Source organism: Aspergillus pseudotamarii (genome assembly GCF_009193445.1).
Source record: "Aspergillus pseudotamarii strain CBS 117625 unplaced genomic scaffold BDV38scaffold_5, whole genome shotgun sequence".
Lineage (NCBI taxonomy): Eukaryota > Fungi > Ascomycota > Eurotiomycetes > Eurotiales > Aspergillaceae > Aspergillus > Aspergillus pseudotamarii.
Window position 1 is genome coordinate 377,294 of NW_022475019.1, and position 21,606 is coordinate 398,899.

Consider the following 21,606-nt stretch of genomic DNA (forward strand, 5'->3'; position numbering starts at 1 on the left):
GTTTACTTTGCTTCCTTTCGCCCCAGCCACCCTCAGGGGGGTGGTTCATGTACTTACCGTGAGACTCCACCGAGCTAAAGGAGGGGGGGATATTTGGTGCCATGTACTCCGTAGCTTTAGACAGACAGACAGACATACATACATACATACATACATACATACCGATCTAAAGTCCGACGGGATATTATACAGGAGAATTAGTCTGCATCTTTCATACAGTTCTGGGAGATATGATTTTAGGTTTTCCTGAGTCTTGGGGGAATGCCAATTTATTAAACTTAATAATAAGAATAATAAGAGGAATTGGAATTATGAGGACGAAGGCTATTCCTGAGGAAGATGAAGCTAAGATTCAGAATAAGACCGAAAATCAATAGTGGCAAGCGAAGTTGTTGCTCCGTATTCCGTATAAATAGTAATAGTAAATAGTAAATAGTAAACATGGCCCCTTTTGGCAAAGCTGAAGGGGCTCCACTTTTGTCCCGTTCGAGCTGAACGATTGCTTAACCAACTTTCAACTTTCTCCTCATTCCAACTCACACTTGCAGCCACTTTTCTTCGAATCATCGTCATTCCCTTACTCGAGAGACAACTGGACCAGGTCTCTTCCTTCCCCCAGTTATCATCCCACATTCTTTTTTTTTTTTTTTTTCTTTTTTCTTCCTTTCTTTTTCTGTTTTTCTTCTCAGCTTCCCCCAACTGCGCCTCTCCAATCCTTTCCCCCCCCAGCCTTTCCGATTGTGATCTATCAATCCCCAAAGCTCACTTTGTACGGAGTAAATCCTCCGTCTTTATCTGCCTCTCTCCCTCCCACATCTGGTCTTTCTTTTCCCTCTCTTCTCGCACTTGATCCTGCATCTTATCTTACTAGTAATAATTACCGACACATTTATTTCCACTCATTTCTCATACAACAACGCCGACCGTCGCCCTACCTGCCCAACCTTGACCTCAGCTCGGTATCTCCGGAACGCCCCTAAACAACCTCACCTCCGCTGTCGCTTTGGGGTATTGCAAGTTCGCATCTCAGCATGCTTGCTTTTCAGCGGTACACACTCTTTCATATTTCCAAATCAGCTATTCCACCGCCGTCTCCCAAATCGCATCTCTTGATTCCGTCCTTCTCCGACCAACATCTGTGAGCTGTTCCGGTGGCCGTTCTCCTCCGACATGGCCACCAGTCGCAGCAATCCTATACCTCCACCCATCTCCCTCTCGACCGCGAGCTTCGCACCTCATACTGTGCCGCCGACTCCATCGCCTAGTCGACCAACAATTCCCAGCTATCAGTCCCTCGACCCGTTACTCGCAAACTTATCCCCTGAATCTACCCTCGAAGCGCTTACCTCGACAGACGCAGTGCCGAAGAACGAACCCACATACGACATCCTCTCCAAGAGCATATCCCAAGTCTCTGAGGCGGAACGAGCTCTCGGAATCCGCGCGGCTGTTGCGGCACAGAATCTCAGCCTATGGTATAAAGAGGTACAAACGTGGGAATGGCCGAAACGCACGGATGCCCAACTGGGCCAAGGATTCGTTCCGCCTTCTACCACGATATCCAATACTTCGGAGCCAGAGTATCTGGGCAGCCTTCCTGCAGAAGTTGTAGCTGAACACGAGAAACGAATTGAGGAGATCCGGGATGGTATGGAAAGTCTGGGTGTCGACGAATTGAAAGAACACGTTCTGAACGCTCATATTCCTTCACGGTCTCGCCCGTCGTCATCAAACAGCAATCTTTCCGGACCCCCTTCGTTCAGCTATGTGCAATTAAGCGATTTCACCGCCGTTATCACCGCCACCATTTTGCGCGCTCTTCCACTTCTCTCCCGCCTGAACAGCCTCCTTTCCACCTGGGATGTTCGGTTACTAGTCCTCCGTCAGGTACCAGGACTGTTGTGGAGCCTACGTCTAGCCCAGTCGGAATTGAATTCAGCCTTGGACTTGTTGAAGTCCTCCGAGCCCCCTAGCGAGCAGGATGCCTTGTATTCCAGATCAAACTATCATGCCAAACGTGCTGCGCTGGAGGTGACGGTTCTCTCGGCGGGACGACGAATGGATCGTATGCTTGACGCGCTAGAGGGCCGGGAAGACTCGCTGCCGGAGAATTGGATTGATGAATTAGAAGCCATCGAATCTGGTTTTGGTAACTGGGTCATGGACGCCGAGAAACAGACAGTTGAGAATGAATGGCGGCGTATGATGGCCAATAAACTGCAAAGCAAAGACCACCCACAAGTATCAAATCATTCAGCCCCTGTATCAGATGGACATAGAGCTCCCGAAGACCTTACCACCCACACCCCCGAGACTTTCCCCCAAGCTGCACGTCCACCTTTGATGGAAACCATCGCTGAAGAACCCGGAAGCCCTACTGAGGACCAGAAATCCTTCGAGGCCATTCTTGATCAATCCGTCACTACCTCTCAAGGGATTGAACAAGCTCCCACTCGTGGGTCCGGTACGCTGTCCTCTCTTGATGGCACGGAAGTGGCCAACGATAGCTCTGAAGCCAGTCGAACCCTCCAAGAGGCCGATACTGTAATTGAACCGATCGTTACCCCGGAGAGAAGCACCACGGACGCCATGGTACTCGATGCATCGCCTGTTAGCGAGAAAGAAAATGCAAATGCGCACCCGGTCCATGCCCAGCAAACCTCCTTAGAATCAGCGTGCACTACCACCGCAGCCAAGGACGTGCCTTCCTCTGATCTTAACCGGGAGGAAGTGACGTGGCCCGAAGATATCCTGCTGAGAAAGACGGAACCTATGTGTGGACTCCAAAAAGCAGCAGAAGATCTTTTTGTTGCCCACAGCGAGGAAATGGGACAGGCAGAACAACCGTCCCAGTCTAGAGACCGTCCTGGGAATGCCGCCTCCCCCGAAGCAGATAGTTCCCCAGCTAGTCCAAGTTCGCGAGCAGAAACTGGGAGTGTCATAATACAGAGACCCATGGCTGTAGTAGATTCTCCAAAACTGGAAGAAACGGTAGAGTCGCATGGTAGCGAAACGTCGACAGTCTCAACTACCTCTCAATCCATCATTGAGGTCTCTGGTGGTCAGCTACGGTCTGCATCAGCTGAAGAAGCAACAATAACTTTGCCTAGCGTCACCGTTGAGCCCGCACACACCGATATTGCTGCTTCGATAGCGGTTAATCGGGATAGCTCATTTTCTTCTCGAACCAGCAGCCCTTCGTCGCCGGTGTCTTCTAGACCACCCCCCTCGTTGACAAATGACAAAGACACTGCAGCCCCATCTCCAAGGCAACCTTTGGATAGTCCCATTAAGCTGTCCAAAACCAGACCGGGACGTTTGGATCTGGAGGAAACCATGACCTCTCGTGGTCGACGAGTATCGGGCGCCTCAGAAGATTCTTCGGATTATCCATCACTCGTATCCAGCCCGGACATCCGAGGATTGCATACCGTTTCTTCGAACGGAACACCGAAGCTTATTGAGACTCCTCCATTATTCCAGACAGACTATCAGCATTCTCGCCCCATACCGACTAATAGCGATCATACATTGCGAGAAGACCGCTTGCTTCGCTTAGACAGCGAAAAGTCTCCGCCAACATCCTTGAAACACAACCGGGCTCTTAGCCTTCCACTACAACGATTTATCAATGAACGATTGGATCTGGACTACGAGGATGGGTCAAACACCGATCTGACCATTCCAACCATTGACAAGAAAGTTACGGATTCTCCCGTGAGATCGAGTTCCCATAATGATCGCTCGTGTCCACTGTCGCATTCGAGCAAACAACGTCACTCCGCCCCGTTCACTGGTATTCGACGTGCTGTTGGTCGGCGCTCTGAACTTTCTCGGGAGGACCACACATCTTCAGGGCGTGACAGCGTTACACAGAGACAGCCCAAGGCTTGGGAGCGCAATAAGAATACCTCCCTGAGAAATTCAGCACATAAAGCTCCGCCTTCCCAACCCCCCGTCCTTTCAACAGCCACCCGTGTCAGGAAGCAGTTGACTGCACACCCTAGCCTTGAAAGCATTGGGGCATATAAGTCTACGCCTCGTATATCTGGAGAGACATTGACCAGCACAGCAAATGAGAAGACCGGCTCCCGCCCGTCGACTCCAGGTAGCCAGATAAAAAGGTCAAGGGATCATCTGGACGAGAAAATTAGCTCTATCCTTACTACCCTCCCGACCCGTATCCATTTTGGAGACCGTGAGGCTGATGCATCATCTATGATATCGTCTTTGCCATTGAACGCTAGGGAGCGGTTCCGCTCTATATCCCCACAAGGGTCAGTGTCACGCAGCGGCACGCCCACTCCATCGCTTACTCTCACTCCTGCTGTTTCTCGTAGGAGATATTCTCATGCTCCGGAGGAAAGCTCTGTGAAACTATACCACCTGCACCAAGGTGGCAAAACCGTTCCCACCAAGCTTTTCGTCCGTTCCGTGGGAGAAAATGGTGAGCGCGTGATGGTACGTGTTGGTGGTGGTTGGGCGGATTTGGCCGAATATCTAAGGGAGTATGTTATCCATCATGGGCGACGACACGTTTCGGACACGCCTCGTGTTGAAGTCGAAGGATTGTCATCTCGTGAAACGACGCCAACTTACACGCCACCGGGGAGCAGGCTTCCTAGGTCTGGCAATGGACGATGCACACCGTCTCGACCCCATTCTGTTATCAGTAATCGACCATCGTCCTCACTGGCTGTACGCAAAACGAGACGGGCTTCGAATGTATCCGATATGACCGATCTCAGAGCAGCAAGCACAATCGAGACACTAAACTTATCGTCATCCCCTATGTCAACCGTCTCCTCGCGTAGACGGCTCTCGACTTCTTCCAATACCTCTTTCGGTGCGGCTTCTACCATGAGCGACGCTCGATATGGATCTATTCCTCTTGGTTTGGCGGGACCTAAGCCACGGTCTCGACACGCCCCTATGAGCGCAGAAAGTGAAGCGTGGGTGGAAGATGTCCTGGGTCAAGCACGAAGAAGCTCGTCTCTAAGGCCTTTCACATTTGGCCTATCCCCTCCCGAGCAAGATCATGCTGCTGGTAAAGTTCCCACTTTACCTAAATCTAGAAGCATCAGTGATATTGGCAAAGTTGGCTCGAGCAAGCGAGTTGTCCTCCGCGGGCTTGGCAGCCGGTAATCTGGATCCATCGATGCATTGCTCTCTTTGATTATTACCTCACCTCTAGCATTTATTCCCTCCTAAAATCTCCCTTCTTATTTATTTTGGTCTACTAGCACTGGCGTTTGCCGTTTATTCGGGTTTGTTTCTATCAGAGGACGGTTCTAAGAAAAGTATCAGGCATTTGCATTGTCGGTGTTTTTTTTTTTTTTCTCTTTCCGGCATTTTCAGAGGGGTTCTGTTTGAATTTGGTTTCCTCTTTGCCATTTCTCATTCTTTTTGACAGACATTTAGATGGTATCGTTCATCTTTGGCATATTTGCATTCAAGCAAGCGTTTCGGCTTCTGTTTGTGTCTCTTGTCGTCTGTTTAATTGTTTTTCTTTTGCACATATCTAGATACCCTCATATACGGTTCCTACCTTCTTCTATGGCCGCTTTTATGTTTATATTTTTAGAAGAAGAGTACATAGGGGATTCAAGAATTTATTAAAAATTGAGAAATCACATAGTCACCAGTCAATTCACACCGCTACTCTTTCTATAATCGCACACTTCCGAGTTGAGAGCCTCATGCTGGCTAGATTCATTGCTTCGAAGAATTCGCCTTTATAACAGTTACGAGAATAAAAAAACGCTACTACGAACGCCACCAATCCAGACCGACCACAACCAGCTATCGCGCAATAAACCATAATTCATAAAACCTGATCAATAGGGGTCCATGTGCAAAACAAGCTAAGTCTTTGAGCAAGAATGATCATACCGAGACTTGTACAAAAACATGATAACTGAGCTATAATCCACCCATCAAAGTTTCGCGTACAATGCAAAAGCTTTTTCAGGACGAATCTTGTACGTGGTCGCGCCGTTCAGAGGGCTGTCGCTTCCACGGGATATCTTTGCTAAATAGCTCTCTTAATTCGGGAGAAATTACTTTAGGTTCGCTGTTGTCACCTCGTGGAGCGCTCGGTCCGGAGCTGGTGCCGCTGCTGAACCCGGTGCTTGGAGGTCTTTGTGGCGACTTGCCTGTGTCTGCGTTGGAAGAGGATTGGATGGGTTTGCGTTGGTGAGCAGAAGGGGCGGGGAAATTGTTTTTCTTGTCTATTGCTTGGACGGCTCGTTCGAAGCGACGGAATAGGGATTCGGCGCGGGTGAGGATTGGGACGAGTTCCATGGTGTTGGAGAGTTCATTAACTGTAGGATTAGCTTAATAGGGTTTCAGATCCAGAAAATGGGCAGTACTCACTGTATTTCAGGACTTCATCAAAATGCTTCAAGTGGTCCATAATGACATCTCTGTGCTTCTCTAGGATTGCCAAAGCGATGAAAAGATGGAAGCTGCTGGATAGATAGTCGGTCCACAATGTCTCCCAAAGGCGTAAAACATCCACCCATTCGAATTCACGCTTGTACCATACAAGGAGCATACGGAAGAAGAAGAAAAAGTTTGTGCTGTCGGCAGACTGGAGGTGGAGGTATAGCTGAGGATCCATGAGTTGTACAAGGTGATCTAAAGTCAGAAGTTGGGCACGCATGCCAGACTGGTCGCGAAGAAAGTTGCGTTCCTGTTGGATCAGGTATTAGCTGAAGGTTGTTAATGGGAGGGGGTAATCGTTACCATTCGGTCCATGAAGCCGACAAATGCCCAAAAGGCGACTGCATCATCCTGCATGACTGCATATATCGGTGCTAACAGGTCGCTCATTCCTTGGACATAGCCCAAGTCAGGGTTATATTCGTTGTACGTCAACAACATGTCTTTCATCTGCTCTAGGTGGACATTCGTCCCTGTGTCTGCAAATGGCGAGTCAGGGTCCGGATGAGGAATATCTTCCCCAGAAAAGAGAGGAATTGTGCGGTCGGTACGATGTACATCCTTTTCTGTAATTGGTGAAGTTTGTTTAGTAACGGAGACGGTATAACAGTGTGTACAAGAGACATACCGATGCGGTTTCTCTGCTCTTTCCACCACTCATGCTGCTCCTCGGTGGAATGTCCTTCGACCATCGTTTCCCACCAGGCACCCTTTAACCGAATGTACTCATCCCGTTTAGAATTCATCAAGGCTTGACGCTCGTCACGGGAGCTGTCCCATGGATATACGCCGAGAAGGAAAAGCCAGGCTAACTTTCTGACGCCGTCGTTCGGATCGAGACCCCCATGGAATATTCTCTCTTTTACCTCTTCAACAGTAACCTGCAATCTGCCCGTGGTCGGGTCAAAGAACGCCTCCCATTCAGTTAAAGTCACTGTCTTGCGCCGTTCGTGGATGGACATGGTTCCCGTTTCGAGCTCGAGAATCTCGAAATCACCCACGGAGCTGTTTTCCATCTCCAGGACATCCCGTGCAGTCCATATCCGCTGGTTCCTCTCGCGTTCGCTCTGTTCAGATATGCTCATAGCCCATCGAGCAAGATATAGCCTGGCACTATCAAACTCATCTTGTAAGGTTTGAATCTCCGGTGTCTTCATCAGCCGACGGACTTGCGGAGGAATTCGCGGGTTTTCGGCTATCTCATTCGCTGTCCGCCTTGTAAAGGTCGTGATCTTGCTCAGCTGCTCAAGCACCTTCCACCTAGTCTCCTTAATAGCTTTCATAAAAGGATCCATTCCCGCATCCCGCTGTCCGCTGCTACCTTGCGCGGATGACCCAGAGGGTTGGTCCTGGGCTCTGGTTACTGTTCCATCGGCCGTCAACGGCCGCCCAAATGATATGCGATCTTCTTCGGATGGGTTGATCAAATATATGCTATTGTCAACGGCTGAGCGCTGCACCTCCACATACTTCCGAAGCCACCTTAGGACCTCGTCGCCACCCCAGAACAGACTGCCATCCTCGCCGAAGGGATCAAACGATTCCTGAGTCCTCTTCCTTTTTTGTAGGATGGTCGATTCGCATTCGCTATCATGGAAAAACAGGGCAGGAAAGCTATCACCTGCACGCGTATTGATCACAAGGCTTCCAAACCACCATCCGATGCTCGGAGGTCGCACAAGCAATGAGTAGATCTCCGAGAGTGGTACGGCAAAGGCATAGAGCCCTATTGGGTCTTTATAGGTAGTAGTTGTCGGCAGAGGGGGTACCAAATATCTCTGTCGCGGGGGGGAGGAGTCGCCCGCAAGATCGACTTTGACATAGGTGTTATAGGCGTCACCTAGCGAGGATTCCGGAACCCAGGCAAGGAGGTATGATGATAGCTCGGTCTTTCTTGAAGCGTTGGCCGACGCGATCGCATTCGAAGCACCATGAGCCGGCTTTTGTTGAATGAGGGCGATGAACCCGGGGATATTATCCTTGGAGGAAGGGGTGGGGTGAACATAGACCTGCAATGCTCGGTATAGTTCGGAACCGTCAGTGATTGATTGATATTGAGTAGAACTCTTGTCAGTCGTCTAACCTTGCTTTTTGAAAAGAGCAATTTGACTCCTCTCCCAGTTGTTGCGTGTGAGATGGTGTTATAATCGTCCTCCTCGTCGTCGCTGACGTCGTAGTAAGAAGCCGTGGGCGACGGCGGCGAAGGTGGCGGAGTGTACTGAACTCCCTTGCGTGCCATTTTTCTCGTTGCGTCTTTATATCAAGACCACGGATAGATGATATATTTGTTTGAATGACTCAGGAAGGGCAGTTCATACTTCTCCGTGATTTGAGTAGTTATTTGTTGTATGGACAATCCCCCATTTGGTAGGTGAATTGCGGGGAGAAATGAAGAAAGGCGCAAACGTCACGAAACCAATGGAGATCCACCTGATCACGGCTGCATGTGATTAAATCTCCACCCATGAAACTGCCAATGATTTTTGTGTTATATGTCAAGATCTACTCACTGCTTAGGAGTATAATTTCTCTTTCTTTTTCCCTTCTTCTCCTGCTGTAAAGAAAAAAAAAAGTAGATGTTCAGTAGGATAAAAAACAAGGTACAGTATGTGGCTCATTCCGTAGATAAAATATTTATACTAATCTATAACGGTCAGCATCGCCACAATCAAAATGACTGCTGCCTGGCTAAAAATCCCCGACTCTGGAAGAATATTAATCCTCCTTTTTGTCTGGTCTTGAAAGACCCGAGGAGAAAGAGATACGTCGCACGAACTCAGGATACGGTGTTGGGAGTATCAGGCTATCGTTGGCTCTTGACCACTGGTTAAAGGTACTAGGATCATGGGTGGGATGAACTAGACCTTGTTCATACCATAGACTTCTGGAAACCCAGAATAGTACGTACAAGATGACCCAGTCGGCAACCCGAAATCAAGTTGGAGAACACCCCGAGTCCACTGCCCCACAGGTTGAACCCTTCATCCCGTAACCCGAACCAGCTCTTGGTTCTACTCATTCGGCCCGGGTCTGGTTTCCCTAAGCTACTAAGTTACTCGGCTTATAATATCAGGGAGACACGGGTTCTCAATTGTCCGAATGAATGAGTACTCGCGTTTTGCGTCCGATACTTATGTAGGTCAATGTGATGCGCGCATTGGGACGAAAGTTGCGGTTCGTGTAGTCGTGTAGAAATAGATGGGAATTTGGCTATCTCACTCGTCAAAAGAAACAGATGATCACTCAAGCTTTACACGCGAGCTAGACTATGAACATGCTTGATAGATAGCTTCTCCGCTTATGCAGCTTATAAGATATGGTCGATACTTTCTATTCATACCCAAAGCTCGGAGGATAAACGGGTTGCACTTGTACCAATCATATCGATAGGCATTGAGTTCCCATCATTCCGGGTTCAAAAGTACATGCAGGTATACGAGTGTCGCCAGCACTCAAAAGGGAGGTACCTCGTAGGTCCGATGTTACAGACAGATCGTCTGGTCAAATCATTCATCACTGGTCACTCACCAAACTATTAGGTAAGGATCAAACCCCACCAAGTTACCAGGTGACTTTTACTGAGTAGGTATTGATGACGATTCCAGATTAGTAACACATTACCATTGCTTCAATGCTGTGTAGTAGAGATATCGGCTCAGTTCTCACCGGCTAGTTCATATGGTATTCGGTGGTGTTGGTACATATCATAGCTTCGAACACCAGCCCATCTTATACAGTGACCTAGAGACCTGCTCATCAACGCGGACAGCGGTACTCGACTACGACCTGAGTCAAATATACTGTTGGAGAATTATATACATAATAGGAATTAAAGGGAATGTATCTTGGAGTTAGCCACCTCTTGGAGACTTGTAAGGTCCCGATCAAGCCGTATACTTGTAGGAGTCCGACACACAATGAAACCACGGCCGCGGGACCCTATCCGGATCCCATAGCCCGTTCAGGAAACGATACGCCTGTCCAATTGAGTAGCAAAGTGCTGTACTTCGGTGTAGACCGATAAGTCACACTGACACAATAGAAGAATATATAAGGTAACGGATAACTACGGCTCCCACTTTACAAGGACGGCTGTTCTTATTACATGCACTAACATCGAAACTGTGCAAAATGACCGAACTTGCACGCACGCTGCCAGCTTCCTGGTACTGCAGCCTTCCGCTCTACCAACTGGAGCGAAGAGCTGTTTTCATGAAGGTATGCCAGTCGACCTTGGACAGGTGATGTTTAAAAGTGGCTAATAGACTTAGTCTTGGTATCTCCTTGGACCTGTGACGAAGTTCCAGAAAGTCGGGGAAAAGATCGAGTATGAGATTGCACAACAGCCAATCTTGGCTTTTAGAGCCTCCCGCAGTTCTTCTTTACCTGAACCAGGCGAGTTCCATGTAATCTCTGCGAAAACAGTACGTCTTGTGACCCTTGCTTTTTATATGCACACCTACGAAAGTAGACAGGAAATTTCAGGAGGTGTCCGTAACATCTTATGGAATGTGCCAGTTTGACAAAAACAGGAGAACCCGCTGCGGTACCATATCACTCCAACCGGCCTCATCTTCACGACCCTCTCAGATGAAGCGCCTAGCTTTCATGAGTATTTCCCAGACCTGGAGCCATTGTTGGAGAGAGTAGATTTTACCACACTACCCTACAGGCACAGTATCAAATATGAAGGACGATTCAACTGGAAGACTATGTACTAACCCTGATAGTACATATTGAGTGGATCTCTGCTTATATTGTAAATCACAGGGTCGACGGATATCAAGAATGCCTTCATTGCCAATACACTCATCCATCGTTTTCCGTTTACTATCCGCCGACCTTCTACACCGTTCACAATCACCATAACTTTTCGCAACACATTGCAGATCCTAATAAGCCAGATGATGGGCTGTTTCTCTATTTCTTCCCGAACTGTACATTGAACGTGTACGGTGGAGGGATGTCTTCGTTCCGGGTTTGCCCAACAGAAGACCCAAATATCACCCGAATGGAATTCGACTACTACCACATGGAATCCGGCGAGAAGTTCGAAGAGTACTTCAAGTTCGTCCGTCAGGTGGCCATGGAGGACTATGAGCTCTGCGAGAAGGCACAGGACAACCTTGGGAGGGGGGTGTATAGTGAAGGGATTCTGAATCCTGAGAAAGAGAATGGTGTTTCCTGTGAGTACGACAGATTTCGAAGCTTCTAACCCCGCCGCTAATGCCTGCCAGTCTACCAAGACCGAGTGTTTGAGTTGGTGTGCCAGCAACATGCTGCAGATCAGTTAGCGGAGGAGAGTGTCACTGCGGTGACAGAAGAACAAGGCAAGGGATTGGAGGGAATCCCGGCCGCCGCATGAGAATAGCAAGCTGCAGGCGGGGCTCGTTCTGGTAATCGTGTGCTTATGATAACCTGGATTATCCCTTGTTGTTAAAGCCAAAGCTCTACGGTAGAATCTATTGGTAGTTATACTTAATTGAAACCGGAAAGTTTGAAATGCCATGTAACCTTCAACGTTCAGAAACAGAAATCCATACATTAACTGAGATCATATGTAGCATTCAGTGAACCTGTTACTTCAAGTACGCCTGGAAAATTCATCCTAATCTGGCAAACTTATGAGCGGTCAACACGATTTGCTGGCTAACCTCGGAGGATGTGATAATAGATATGCAGGCATATGCGGAGGTGAAAGCCAAAGATCGTCGAGCCCTGAATCCTGTAAGTCTCGCCTGTGCTCGAGCGAGCCCTTTTATAGATATCCCCCAGTTTCCGGAAGACCTGGGGACAGATATTCTTTCGGAAGGCTTACAGAAACTTAACACGGGAATCATCATGGAAGCCTTCATCTTCCCGACAGCACCCACATTGCTTGCACTTCTAGCTGGGATTGCTTTCCTATATCGGTTCTGGCCACATAGTTCAACTCCAGCCCCTAAGCTATTGAATCCTGAGAAATCTGTGACCCTTGGTCCAACTCCAGATGTCACAGAAGATGAGAATCGTGGAGTCTCCAAAGAATCAGATTTCCCAGCAGGCTGGTGGGTGAGCAAGGATGTTTTCGAGCTCGAAAAGCGTGCAATCTTTAGTAAGGCAAGTTCAATATATCATTAAACCACTGCATTGAAGGATGTTCTATCTAATCTAACAGTTAGACCTGGCTGTGTCTCTCTCATCGCAATCGCTTTGCGAAGGTGGGTGACTACCAGTCCTACGAGGTGGCTGGGTTTCCCATTTTCCTGATCTTAGGAAAAGACGGGAAGGTGAGAGCTTTCCACAACGTCTGTCGTCATAGAGCGTACACCGTCACGAAGAAAGAATGTGGATCCTCTGCAGTGCTTGGTTGTCGATATCATGGCTGGAGTTATAACACCTACGGCGAGCTTACCAAGGCTCCTCATTTCGATGATATTCCAGGCTTTGACAGATCACAGAACAGCCTCTTCGCCATTCATACGGTTACGAACGGACTGGGGTTTGTATTCATTAACCTTGAGGCTAGCCCAAGAACCCCGTCGGCCGACACAAGCCTTTTGGACGCCTTTGCGAGCAACAATAGACTGGACTCTCAGTCCATATGGGTAGCAGGGCAAACCATCAAGGTAGATCTCAATTGGAAAATGACCTGTGAGTTGATTGACTGCTCCTTCTATTTGGTTTGGTGTCTCACTCCCTAGCAGTCAGGCAGCAGCAATTGATCGACATCCTCAGACTAGAGAATGAGATTGAGCAGCAGAGCAATATACCCCAAGTGACCAGTATTTTGGACTATGTTCGGGCGAAATCAGAGCACTTTTCGCTCTTCCCCTTTACCTCCTTCTACTCAATGAAGAGGACTGGATGGTGGTGTGCGCTGAGCTTCTTACCAGTATCTGAACAGAAGACGGCAATCCGATACGACCTGTACTGCTCGAAGATTGATAGTTCTCGTTCACGGGTAGTTGCGGATAAATTGGCTGAACTTTTGGAGGAGAAAGCCCGGGAACTAGAAACAGAGTACCAAGAGTACGTGTTGGAATAAAGCGTTAGCATCAAACACGAACTGACTACTGACCGGGTCTGAAGGTCATTCGTATCTGCGCCCCCAAGCCTTCACAGTGAAGAGATAGGTAATATTCTCTCCTGTTCTTCTTCCATGAGGTTGTTGTGTTCTCCATGAGCGCTGAGACCGTTCCGCCTGAGTAGAATTTCAGAAGAATATTCTCGACTGCCTCGAAGCTCATATCAAGCTGGAAAAAGCGCAGGGGGTCGAAGTGTTTCCAGCGATGAGAAAGCCAAGGGAGAATTCCAGGTTTCAGCAAGCCGAACAACGTGAGTACTCTCTCACTCGTCTAAGCGTGCGTTCCGAGGGTGCTGATTATTCTGGCAGTCTGCAAGGAACTCGACTGTAAGAGCGAGCTCATAGGAAAAGATCTCGCATGGTAACCACGCAGATCGTTTGAGTTTTTCTTCTGTTCTGGTTGATTGGTTTTCCCTATCAGCCTGGATAGAACGTATAGCGTACTTACCGAACGTGTCGGTGGAATCTTGGCACCGTTGTTGCAATCTGGTCAATACATACCTAGCTCATTAATTAATAATTCCCAGTCGTCTCAGATTCACATCTTGCCTTCACATTCTTACCGAATTGACAGAAAGGAAGCAGGCTCTCGAGAAAAACCCTCGGTGGATCGTACCGGTCGGATTCACCCTCGAATCATATTGACCGAGCGTGTAAACCTTCCTCTTTCTCTCTCTCTGACAATTGCACCGTTAAATCGATCAACGCCTCAACTCCACATACCTCCCCCAGCGCGTCGGACCGCACAGGGCGGACCCTCGTATTCTTAAATATCTTCGGGGGGTCGCCTCTGCAGAATTGGCAGTCAAAAAAATATCAAAATCAATACGTACTTCCGCTTTGTTTTTCTTTTGCATTTCGAGTTTCCTGGGCCCAAACATCCAGGTTTCTGTTGTTGACGTTATCGAGCCAATCAGATCGCCAAACAAGGGTAAGGCTGTGTTCTGCACCCGTTTCGGCAATTCGTATTTAGCGTACGTTCGCTTGAGGATTAACGGCGATGATCGATCATGGCGGAGTTTACGAGTGGGAATCCGGCTAACCTTTCGTATTTACAAGGCAGGCAGGTTAGTTGACTTTTGGGACGTGGACTTGTCACTGAACGTCTGTCATGATGGCGCTCCCTCCCATCGCGAAGGCCACTCTACAAGCTGCACTGATCAATGCCGGGTCAAATATACTGGCACAGAGCATTCAGTCATATAGAGATGAGGTAAGTAGTAGTATCCATGATTGATGGATGCATGCATGTAACATGGGGGCGGGGGACAGTGTGTACGAAGGCACACCTTCGCAAATTGGCCCCCAACCTCACTGATTAATTCATGCATGCTGCTAGTAAGGAAAAAAAAAAAATTAAAAAATTAAATTGGGCTGACGGGTTGATTCGCTAATCGGCGCCATGGTCGGAGTTATATGCATTGAATGATTATGCATCAGCACTCTCTCCATGATGGGCGCCGGATAGCTTCAAACACCTCCATAGAAACCGTTCGAACTGGATCTGCAAACGCTGTTTCAATTCACAACATGTGCCTTTGTGATGTCCCCCATGACCTTCTTATGGTTGGAGGGTCTGGAATCGGCACTTCCAGGCCAGACTAGCGAGGAGCCTACCGCCACCAAGTCAAAGACCGAAAAGGCGGACCAGCCCAAACAAAAGAAGTTAAATGTGAAGAACACGGTGGCAAAGATCGTGATCGACCAGGTCGTCGGTGGCGCCTGGGCTACCGTCCTTTTCAGTCTGACCATGGGGCTGTTGCGCGGGCAGGAATATGATGTTCTGGTAGACCAGATTCGCAATGTCCGTAAATTCCGAAATCACTCATGGCTGGATTGGGACATTGCTTGCTGACTTACGCTGGTTGAATAGGATTTCTGGCCCCTCCTGATCGCGGGATTCAAGCTATGGCCATTGGTCTCCATCCTGAATTTTACTGTTGTCCCAGCCGATAAGAGACTGCTGGTTGGTAGTATATTCGGTGTCGTCTGGGCTGTTTACTTGAGCTTGATGTCCGGGTAATAATTGGGCGACGACGCTGGGGCGCTTTGCCCTGAGATCCGACGCATTAGGTATTGGATCCGAATATACTAGTCCTTAGGCGAAGGGGTATCTACTATTGAAAAATGGCTGGGATGACCAGATAATAAATGTGTTGGTGGAACCCAGTCGAGACTAAAGAACTGGGGCAGGAAAGACGTAAGAGTGTCAAAGGGGCCGAGCGGGGTTGATGATGATGATGATGATCATGATGAATAGCGACGAAATGAAACAGAATCGACTAGTTTGAGCGAAAATGCCACGTTTTCTTCGCCCCAAGCACTAGTATCTCATTACAAGTGAGCCAGTCAGACAGGGGAAGAAAGACATGTCTCTGGAGAGAAACTTAACTTCCAACCAACAAAGATAGTTCGGACGGTGAGGATCATGAATTATCTCACCCCACATGAAACAGCCTCGATTGAGCGGGCCCTGACATGTACCATCATCAATGGCGCTGCCGTACAACTTGATATGTGAACAAACATACCGGAGCGGGACATAACTCCCGAGTCAGCCTACGAGGCACTGCTCCCGTTGATGGATAGATAGAGGTCCATATAGTTCGTAGTTACAAGTTCCGTACTCCGTATTGAGTAAGCAAATCAGCAATGGCTCCGAACATTACTCGGGAAAATTAGAAATTGCGGGTTGGAATGGAACGGGTGGACAAGGCGTAAAACAAAGAACGAGCCGGGCTGATCATTATCCACATTCTACTGATTTGCTATCAGATGTGTTGAGAGGCTTGGGGCTTGCCCACAAACCCTAACTCAAATGATGTGTTGTGGACTGGGTGAAAGCAGATTGAGCGGGAAGTCGCAAATGGCCAAGAGGTTGACACTCAATAGTCGTCGTCTAAAGTAGTGCAATAAAATGTTTAATTACTGTACACCATGAATGGCCTAGGGCAGTGAATATTGGACGCGAGTTCCCAGCGTAAGCTGCATGAGAAAGGGACAGAGGAAAGACCCCGGTCAAATTTACAGATGACCGCTATTCTGTATTCTGGACGTGGTTACGCTACTTTCACCCTAGAGGCTCATGACAAAGAAAAGGGGGAGAGAGAGAGAAAAGAAAGAAAAAAAAAAATAGAATAAAATTAAAATTAACATAAATATAAGAAACAAACAAACGAGTTGCCTTTTGGGGGAAAATCCAGTAAACGAAAAAGAACGTTGTTCCCTTGCATGAGATTCAAAAGATTATTGGAGGCTGGAGTAAAGGTCACTGGCATTTGGGTCAGCAGGAGTAAAACATGGTCATAAATGATCAATACTCTTAAAAATTGCACACATTACTGATAATTTAGAAAAACAAGAGGAGGGGGGGAAGAAAAGTAAAATTACTATTAACAGAAACATTATATGAATAAATTAATTGCTATTGCATGAATGATAAGACATTTTCCTGGGAAGTGTGAAGAAAACTGGATGGTGGTTGGCGTGGCACAGCCCCGGCGAGAGGATCAACAACCTACCCAAGGCAAACTTACTCTGTATCTTGATTTAGCACTGCTCTTTTTTGATACGAACTGGTATGCCGATCCATTTCCATGTAACTTCCCCTCATGGTAAGAGAAGGAGAGGGGGGAAGGGGGTTAGGAATTAGAAGCGATTGCTCATAACCTTTGAAGTAGATATTATGGCAAAGGTTGCTAAGTTTATCAACAAAGAAAGAAAATTAATGTCTTCTTTTATAATCTTTTCTTTGGGTTTACCAAGAGGGGGGGGGCACGAAGGATAAACTCAGACCTCGAGGACTTGGAGTGAGACTGGAAATAGATCTGGTACGATAGTTACGTAGACTGACTGTATTTATGTAAGTAAAGTATGTACTGTAACCCGCTCGTGGGTGTGTGTCACTCGTGACCCCCCGAAGGGAAAAAAGACTAAAATCTCTCCGTGCATTAGCCCAAGTGGAACCCAATTTAGTCCCTCCCCATTCACATTCCCCAAAATGTACATGGGCGTCAGCCCAGTGGCTCAAGTGTCATTCCAGGTACCCCCATAATTAGATCACATCATGTCCCTCTCTGCAGCGAGACAGTTGAACTGCATTCTCAGAGAAATTTCAAACCTATTGCAATTGTGGGCCATGGGGCACAGTTCGACCCAGACCCAGGCGATAAGACGCTATAGTGTGACATTCGATATAAGTTCGCATCACCTCATCGTTCCCATCCTTCCCCCAAAGTATTCGTAACTCCCACCCTAGGGTCAAATTTTGTCCGTTCCTCCCCCCACGAGCTCACTGGTTCGTTGGATCTACTCCTGAGCAACCGACGCTTCCACGACCAGGATCGTGCGAACCAATCCCAGCAGTTGATCTCCGGTGGTCTTTGTCTGCGTCTGTCACAAGGTTCTTCAAGGTCAATTAGCCATTGAAGCCCTGACAAAGAACTAGTGCGCGTGTGATTACCTGCATTGCATTTATCTCCGTCCATCTTCATCCCTTTCTGGGACCCTGGACGTTTTGCAATATCGACTTCAGGTGGCTGGACATAGAAGGGGAATTCCTTTGACCCGGGCTGGCCACAGATTGGCCTCGCCACTTTTTGCAACGTTGGCAGAATTGCGATTGGTAAGACTGGCATTATCTAGAGCAACAAAGACGATTTCCAAGCGCCAAACGAAGACCAATGTACTGGGTGGGAAAAGACCCGGGACTCTGGTTTGTCTGATCCTACCATCACCACGGGAGCATCAGACACGCCAAGTCGTTTTAAGGAGGAAAAAAACACGACTTACACCTATACAGCCTCTATCCGACTACTCATAGACCTTCACAGGATGGGTATACTAAGCTCGCAAGGTGGACTTTCCTCGTCTGCCCCAGTGTCGCACAAGCCACCGATGGTAGCAAAACGCGACGCTCTAACAAGTGATTATGCGAATAATGTATGTTGGTTTGATGCAGAAGACGACCTCGAGAGCGAAGATGGATCTATTTCACCCGTGTCGGATTCACGGCAGGATCGGAAGTCAGGAAATCACTGGGCTCGCTTTTTTCCCGAACTATCATCGCATTTTTCACTTGTGTCCCCGATAAGCACCATGACGCCAGCGACGTCCTTATCCTTGTCATCCGTCGAAACACAGCATTCCAGTGATCCCAGGCCCCACGCTGACGATGTAGGACAGAAAGCTGGTTCCTGTTCATCATCCTCGCCGGAGGGTTCCTCGTGCTACAGTCGGAGATCCTCGGCAACAAGTCTGGACTCTGGATCTCCGGGGACTACCAAAAAGTGCGCTGATACATTTTCGGTAGTCTCCCCCGCTGATGCAGGGGTCTTTGAAGATCTGGCGTCAATACGGCGGTCGCCTTCTCGCCCCTTAGTAAAAAAGCTCTCTGCAGCCGAGCTGAGGAATAAGCCTCTTCCACTTGAGCCTGCCATTCGTCTGACCCCGCTCTCCGTCCGTCATAAAGATCCACCTAAAATCCGTACATCTACATCTGCTGGCCCTCAGACTGGGAGGTCAAGGGTCTCAGTAGCGGCACAGGACTTGGAGAACACGCTCTCTGGCTTTAGAGCGGATTCACCTACGATCCCTTTACATTTACTCAACGAGCCACTGCAGATCAGCAGAGGCAAGATGGAGATGATTCCTTCGCGCCCAGCACCACAGCCTCCAACCGATTTGCGACAAAAGCGGAGAATCGAGGCACGTGAGGATGAAAAGATGAGGAAGAACAAGGGGGCTTTCAATTTCCACTTGTCAGGTTTTAGTAGAAAATACAGCCATCTACATGCCCGGTCGTGGAGCAGCCCCAATATGAGATCGGAGGCGGGGTCTTCAGCCGTTCGTGTCCAGGAGGATAACGACTGCAAAAAACGGAAGAGCAAAGATGACATGGCGGGGCTGCCTAGCTTCCCAAATCCGAATCAGATCTTGGAGCCTCTATCCCAGTCCATTGAAAGGGAGCTGCGCATGCAGCTTCCGCGGCTGCAGGTAAAGGGGGCCAAAACCGCCTGCTCACCAATCCAGGAAGTAGAGCCCAGTACAGAAAAGGAAGCCATTCAACGTCCCGAGGTGGAGGCCTCACGACGCGAACAATCACCGGATCAGGTTATCTTCAAGGAGAAATTTTTTGTGTCTTCTAGCAAGATAACTGTTTCCGTCTCTAGTAATGTGTCCCACCAAATGGATATAGCGGAGCTCCCAGAGATGGTCTATGAGCTCGACGGTGGCGCCCCGGAATCCCAAAGGAAGCCTACGATCTCAGATTATCTGCCTACCTTACACATGCCTGGGGACCTCCCTGACAAGGTTGTCCTTGCCTTTTTACGCCAAGTTTGCTCGCTTGACGATCTTTTTCGTCTTGCAGTCGTTTCTAGACAGTTCTATCGTGTTTTTAAAGAGCATGAATTAGATCTTATCAAAGGCGCTGTCTTCACAATGTCCCCTCCTGCATGGGAGCTGCGCGAAATGAGCCCGCCATGGAGTACCGAATGGCAGATTCTAGTGGACCCCGACACCCCAGTCCCAGAATACACCCCTTCTCTATACCTTCAACGCTATGCTCAAGACATCTATACGCTTGCTCAGCTCAAATTGCTCATTTTAACTCGATGCGAGACGTTTCTGCGTCAGGAGACGATTCGCGGTCTTGCAGGCAAGGACGATGCCTGCGCTAAGGAGATTGATGATGCCCTTTGGAGAATCTGGACGTTTTGCCGTATTTTTGGTAGCGGGAAGAGTCGAGAGGGTGATGTTGTTGGTCAGGTGGACTGGCTGAATGGGGGTGCTATGGCTGTGAGCGATCGCAAACACGGGGCTACGGCGTCGGTTACCGAGCCATTTGGCATGTATGATATTCTGTTCGAACCTCCGACAGGGTTTGGGCATGGGAACAAAGGCGGATTATCAAACGATCAACTGTACTATATGATTGAGATGTGGACCTGCTTGGGCGTGCTGCTTCAGCCAATTCATGGCAGATGCAAAGAAGCACGTGAAGCAGGCATATTCGCCGGTCATCAAGTAACGGAACATGACAATGTTAGGGCGGCAGCTATGTTAGGTCAGTACCCCTTTGCCCTCTGTCATCTCTTCCCAGTCAGGCTAATACATAGAATAGAGGAATGGACATACTATGTCCTCACACTTGGTCCTTCAGCAGTTCTGAATATGGCCTCGGTCGGCCCCGGAGGTTGCGCCGCAACCTTGAGAAGAGCCCAGTCTATCGGTTTGACCAAGTGGGAGTATTCCGAGTCTGGAGTTAGCCGCTCGTCCTTTCTCAAAGAAGCGGTTTCGAAAGCATATAAGTCACGGTGTGAGAGTCCGTGTCAATGGTCTCCACGAACGTCAGAGGACGGTTCATCTTCTTCTAGCGATACCAGCACCCCGTCGAGTGCCAATTCAAGAGCAACCCAGATTCAACTAGAGAATGAACGTCGGAGACAGGCAGCCTACGCTGACCAGTTACGAAACCAACGGAGACGGCCACCGAACGCAGGCCCCCACTCGTTTTCAGACGAACGCCCCATCTCGAAATACTCATTTATTATGAGCCGCCTTGAAGGTGTCCCATACGAGCAACGTCCGCCAATGCCTACACCGCCAACGATGACCTCTTACGGTGCTTATTGTGGTCCGCCGACCAGCCAATATCCAGTCAAGTCCCGACCGCCGCAGCTTGCCACGCACCCACAACCGCAGGTCCGCGATCCTGTAGATCAGGCTATCGACATGATGGTCCGCGAACTGGGTTTCCAAGAACAAGACGCCAAATGGGCGCTGAAAGTCACAGATAGCGGAGAAGGGATCAACGTGAATGCTGCAGTATCTCTACTTATCAGGGAGCACCAGAATTACCAACGCAACAACAATGTTGTTTCTATGCGAGCATATCGCAGCAACAGTCTCTTATCTTCGGTCATCGCTAGCCCAGAATCCATGAGTTCTGTCTGGAGATGGGCCTGAAACTCATATACGATACACGACGAAGCATATCGCTTGTACACTCATTTTGATTTTATCTTTCCTTCGGATCATATGACTTACAACGAACTATATAACGCTGTTTTGAAAGCAGAGGCGCCGTGCGCCCT

General features: G+C 48.6%; 6 protein-coding genes across 6 annotated transcripts; 5 read left to right on the forward strand and 1 right to left on the reverse strand.

The window, feature by feature from the left end:
* Window positions 1–644: 644 nt before the first annotated feature.
* BDV38DRAFT_236091 (GAS2 domain protein) lies at window positions 645–5,333 on the forward strand. The gene has a single exon (XM_032053412.1). The coding sequence runs from the start codon at window positions 1,171–1,173 to the stop codon at window positions 5,143–5,145; it is 3,975 nt and encodes a 1,324-aa protein (XP_031918250.1). The 5' UTR covers window positions 645–1,170; the 3' UTR covers window positions 5,146–5,333.
* On the reverse strand, window positions 5,304–9,027 carry BDV38DRAFT_236094 (GTPase-activating protein GYP7). Its single transcript, XM_032053413.1, has 5 exons — window positions 8,528–9,027; window positions 7,073–8,453; window positions 6,748–7,010; window positions 6,376–6,694; window positions 5,304–6,323 (listed from the first exon to the last, which is right to left on the reverse strand). Exons 1-5 carry the CDS (start codon window positions 8,681–8,683, stop codon window positions 5,968–5,970), a joined length of 2,475 nt encoding a protein of 824 aa, XP_031918251.1. The 5' UTR covers window positions 8,684–9,027; the 3' UTR covers window positions 5,304–5,967.
* Window positions 9,028–10,575: 1,548 nt separating this feature from the next.
* On the forward strand, window positions 10,576–11,809 carry BDV38DRAFT_278363 (aromatic ring-hydroxylating oxygenase subunit alpha; the record flags this gene model as incomplete). Its single annotated transcript, XM_032058695.1, has 5 exons — window positions 10,576–10,662; window positions 10,716–10,868; window positions 10,977–11,158; window positions 11,215–11,630; window positions 11,682–11,809. The coding sequence occupies 5 exons, from the start codon at window positions 10,576–10,578 to the stop codon at window positions 11,807–11,809; spliced, it is 966 nt and encodes a 321-aa protein (XP_031918252.1).
* Window positions 11,810–12,120: 311 nt separating this feature from the next.
* Window positions 12,121–13,875, forward strand: BDV38DRAFT_278364 (putative iron-sulfur cluster-binding protein; the record flags this gene model as incomplete). The annotated part of the gene is made up of 7 exons (XM_032058696.1): window positions 12,121–12,538; window positions 12,606–12,644; window positions 12,706–13,077; window positions 13,131–13,455; window positions 13,516–13,559; window positions 13,636–13,761; window positions 13,820–13,875. The coding sequence occupies 7 exons, from the start codon at window positions 12,121–12,123 to the stop codon at window positions 13,873–13,875; spliced, it is 1,380 nt and encodes a 459-aa protein (XP_031918253.1).
* Window positions 13,876–14,624: 749 nt separating this feature from the next.
* BDV38DRAFT_278365 (Mpv17/PMP22 family protein) lies at window positions 14,625–15,533 on the forward strand (the record flags this gene model as incomplete). The annotated part of the gene is made up of 3 exons (XM_032058697.1): window positions 14,625–14,723; window positions 14,997–15,314; window positions 15,384–15,533. 3 exons carry the CDS (start codon window positions 14,625–14,627, stop codon window positions 15,531–15,533), a joined length of 567 nt encoding a protein of 188 aa, XP_031918254.1.
* Window positions 15,534–19,405: 3,872 nt separating this feature from the next.
* BDV38DRAFT_267955 (F-box protein) lies at window positions 19,406–21,478 on the forward strand (the record flags this gene model as incomplete). The annotated part of the gene is made up of 2 exons (XM_032056680.1): window positions 19,406–20,576; window positions 20,634–21,478. 2 exons carry the CDS (start codon window positions 19,406–19,408, stop codon window positions 21,476–21,478), a joined length of 2,016 nt encoding a protein of 671 aa, XP_031918255.1.
* Between the last annotated feature and the right edge of the window lie 128 nt (window positions 21,479–21,606).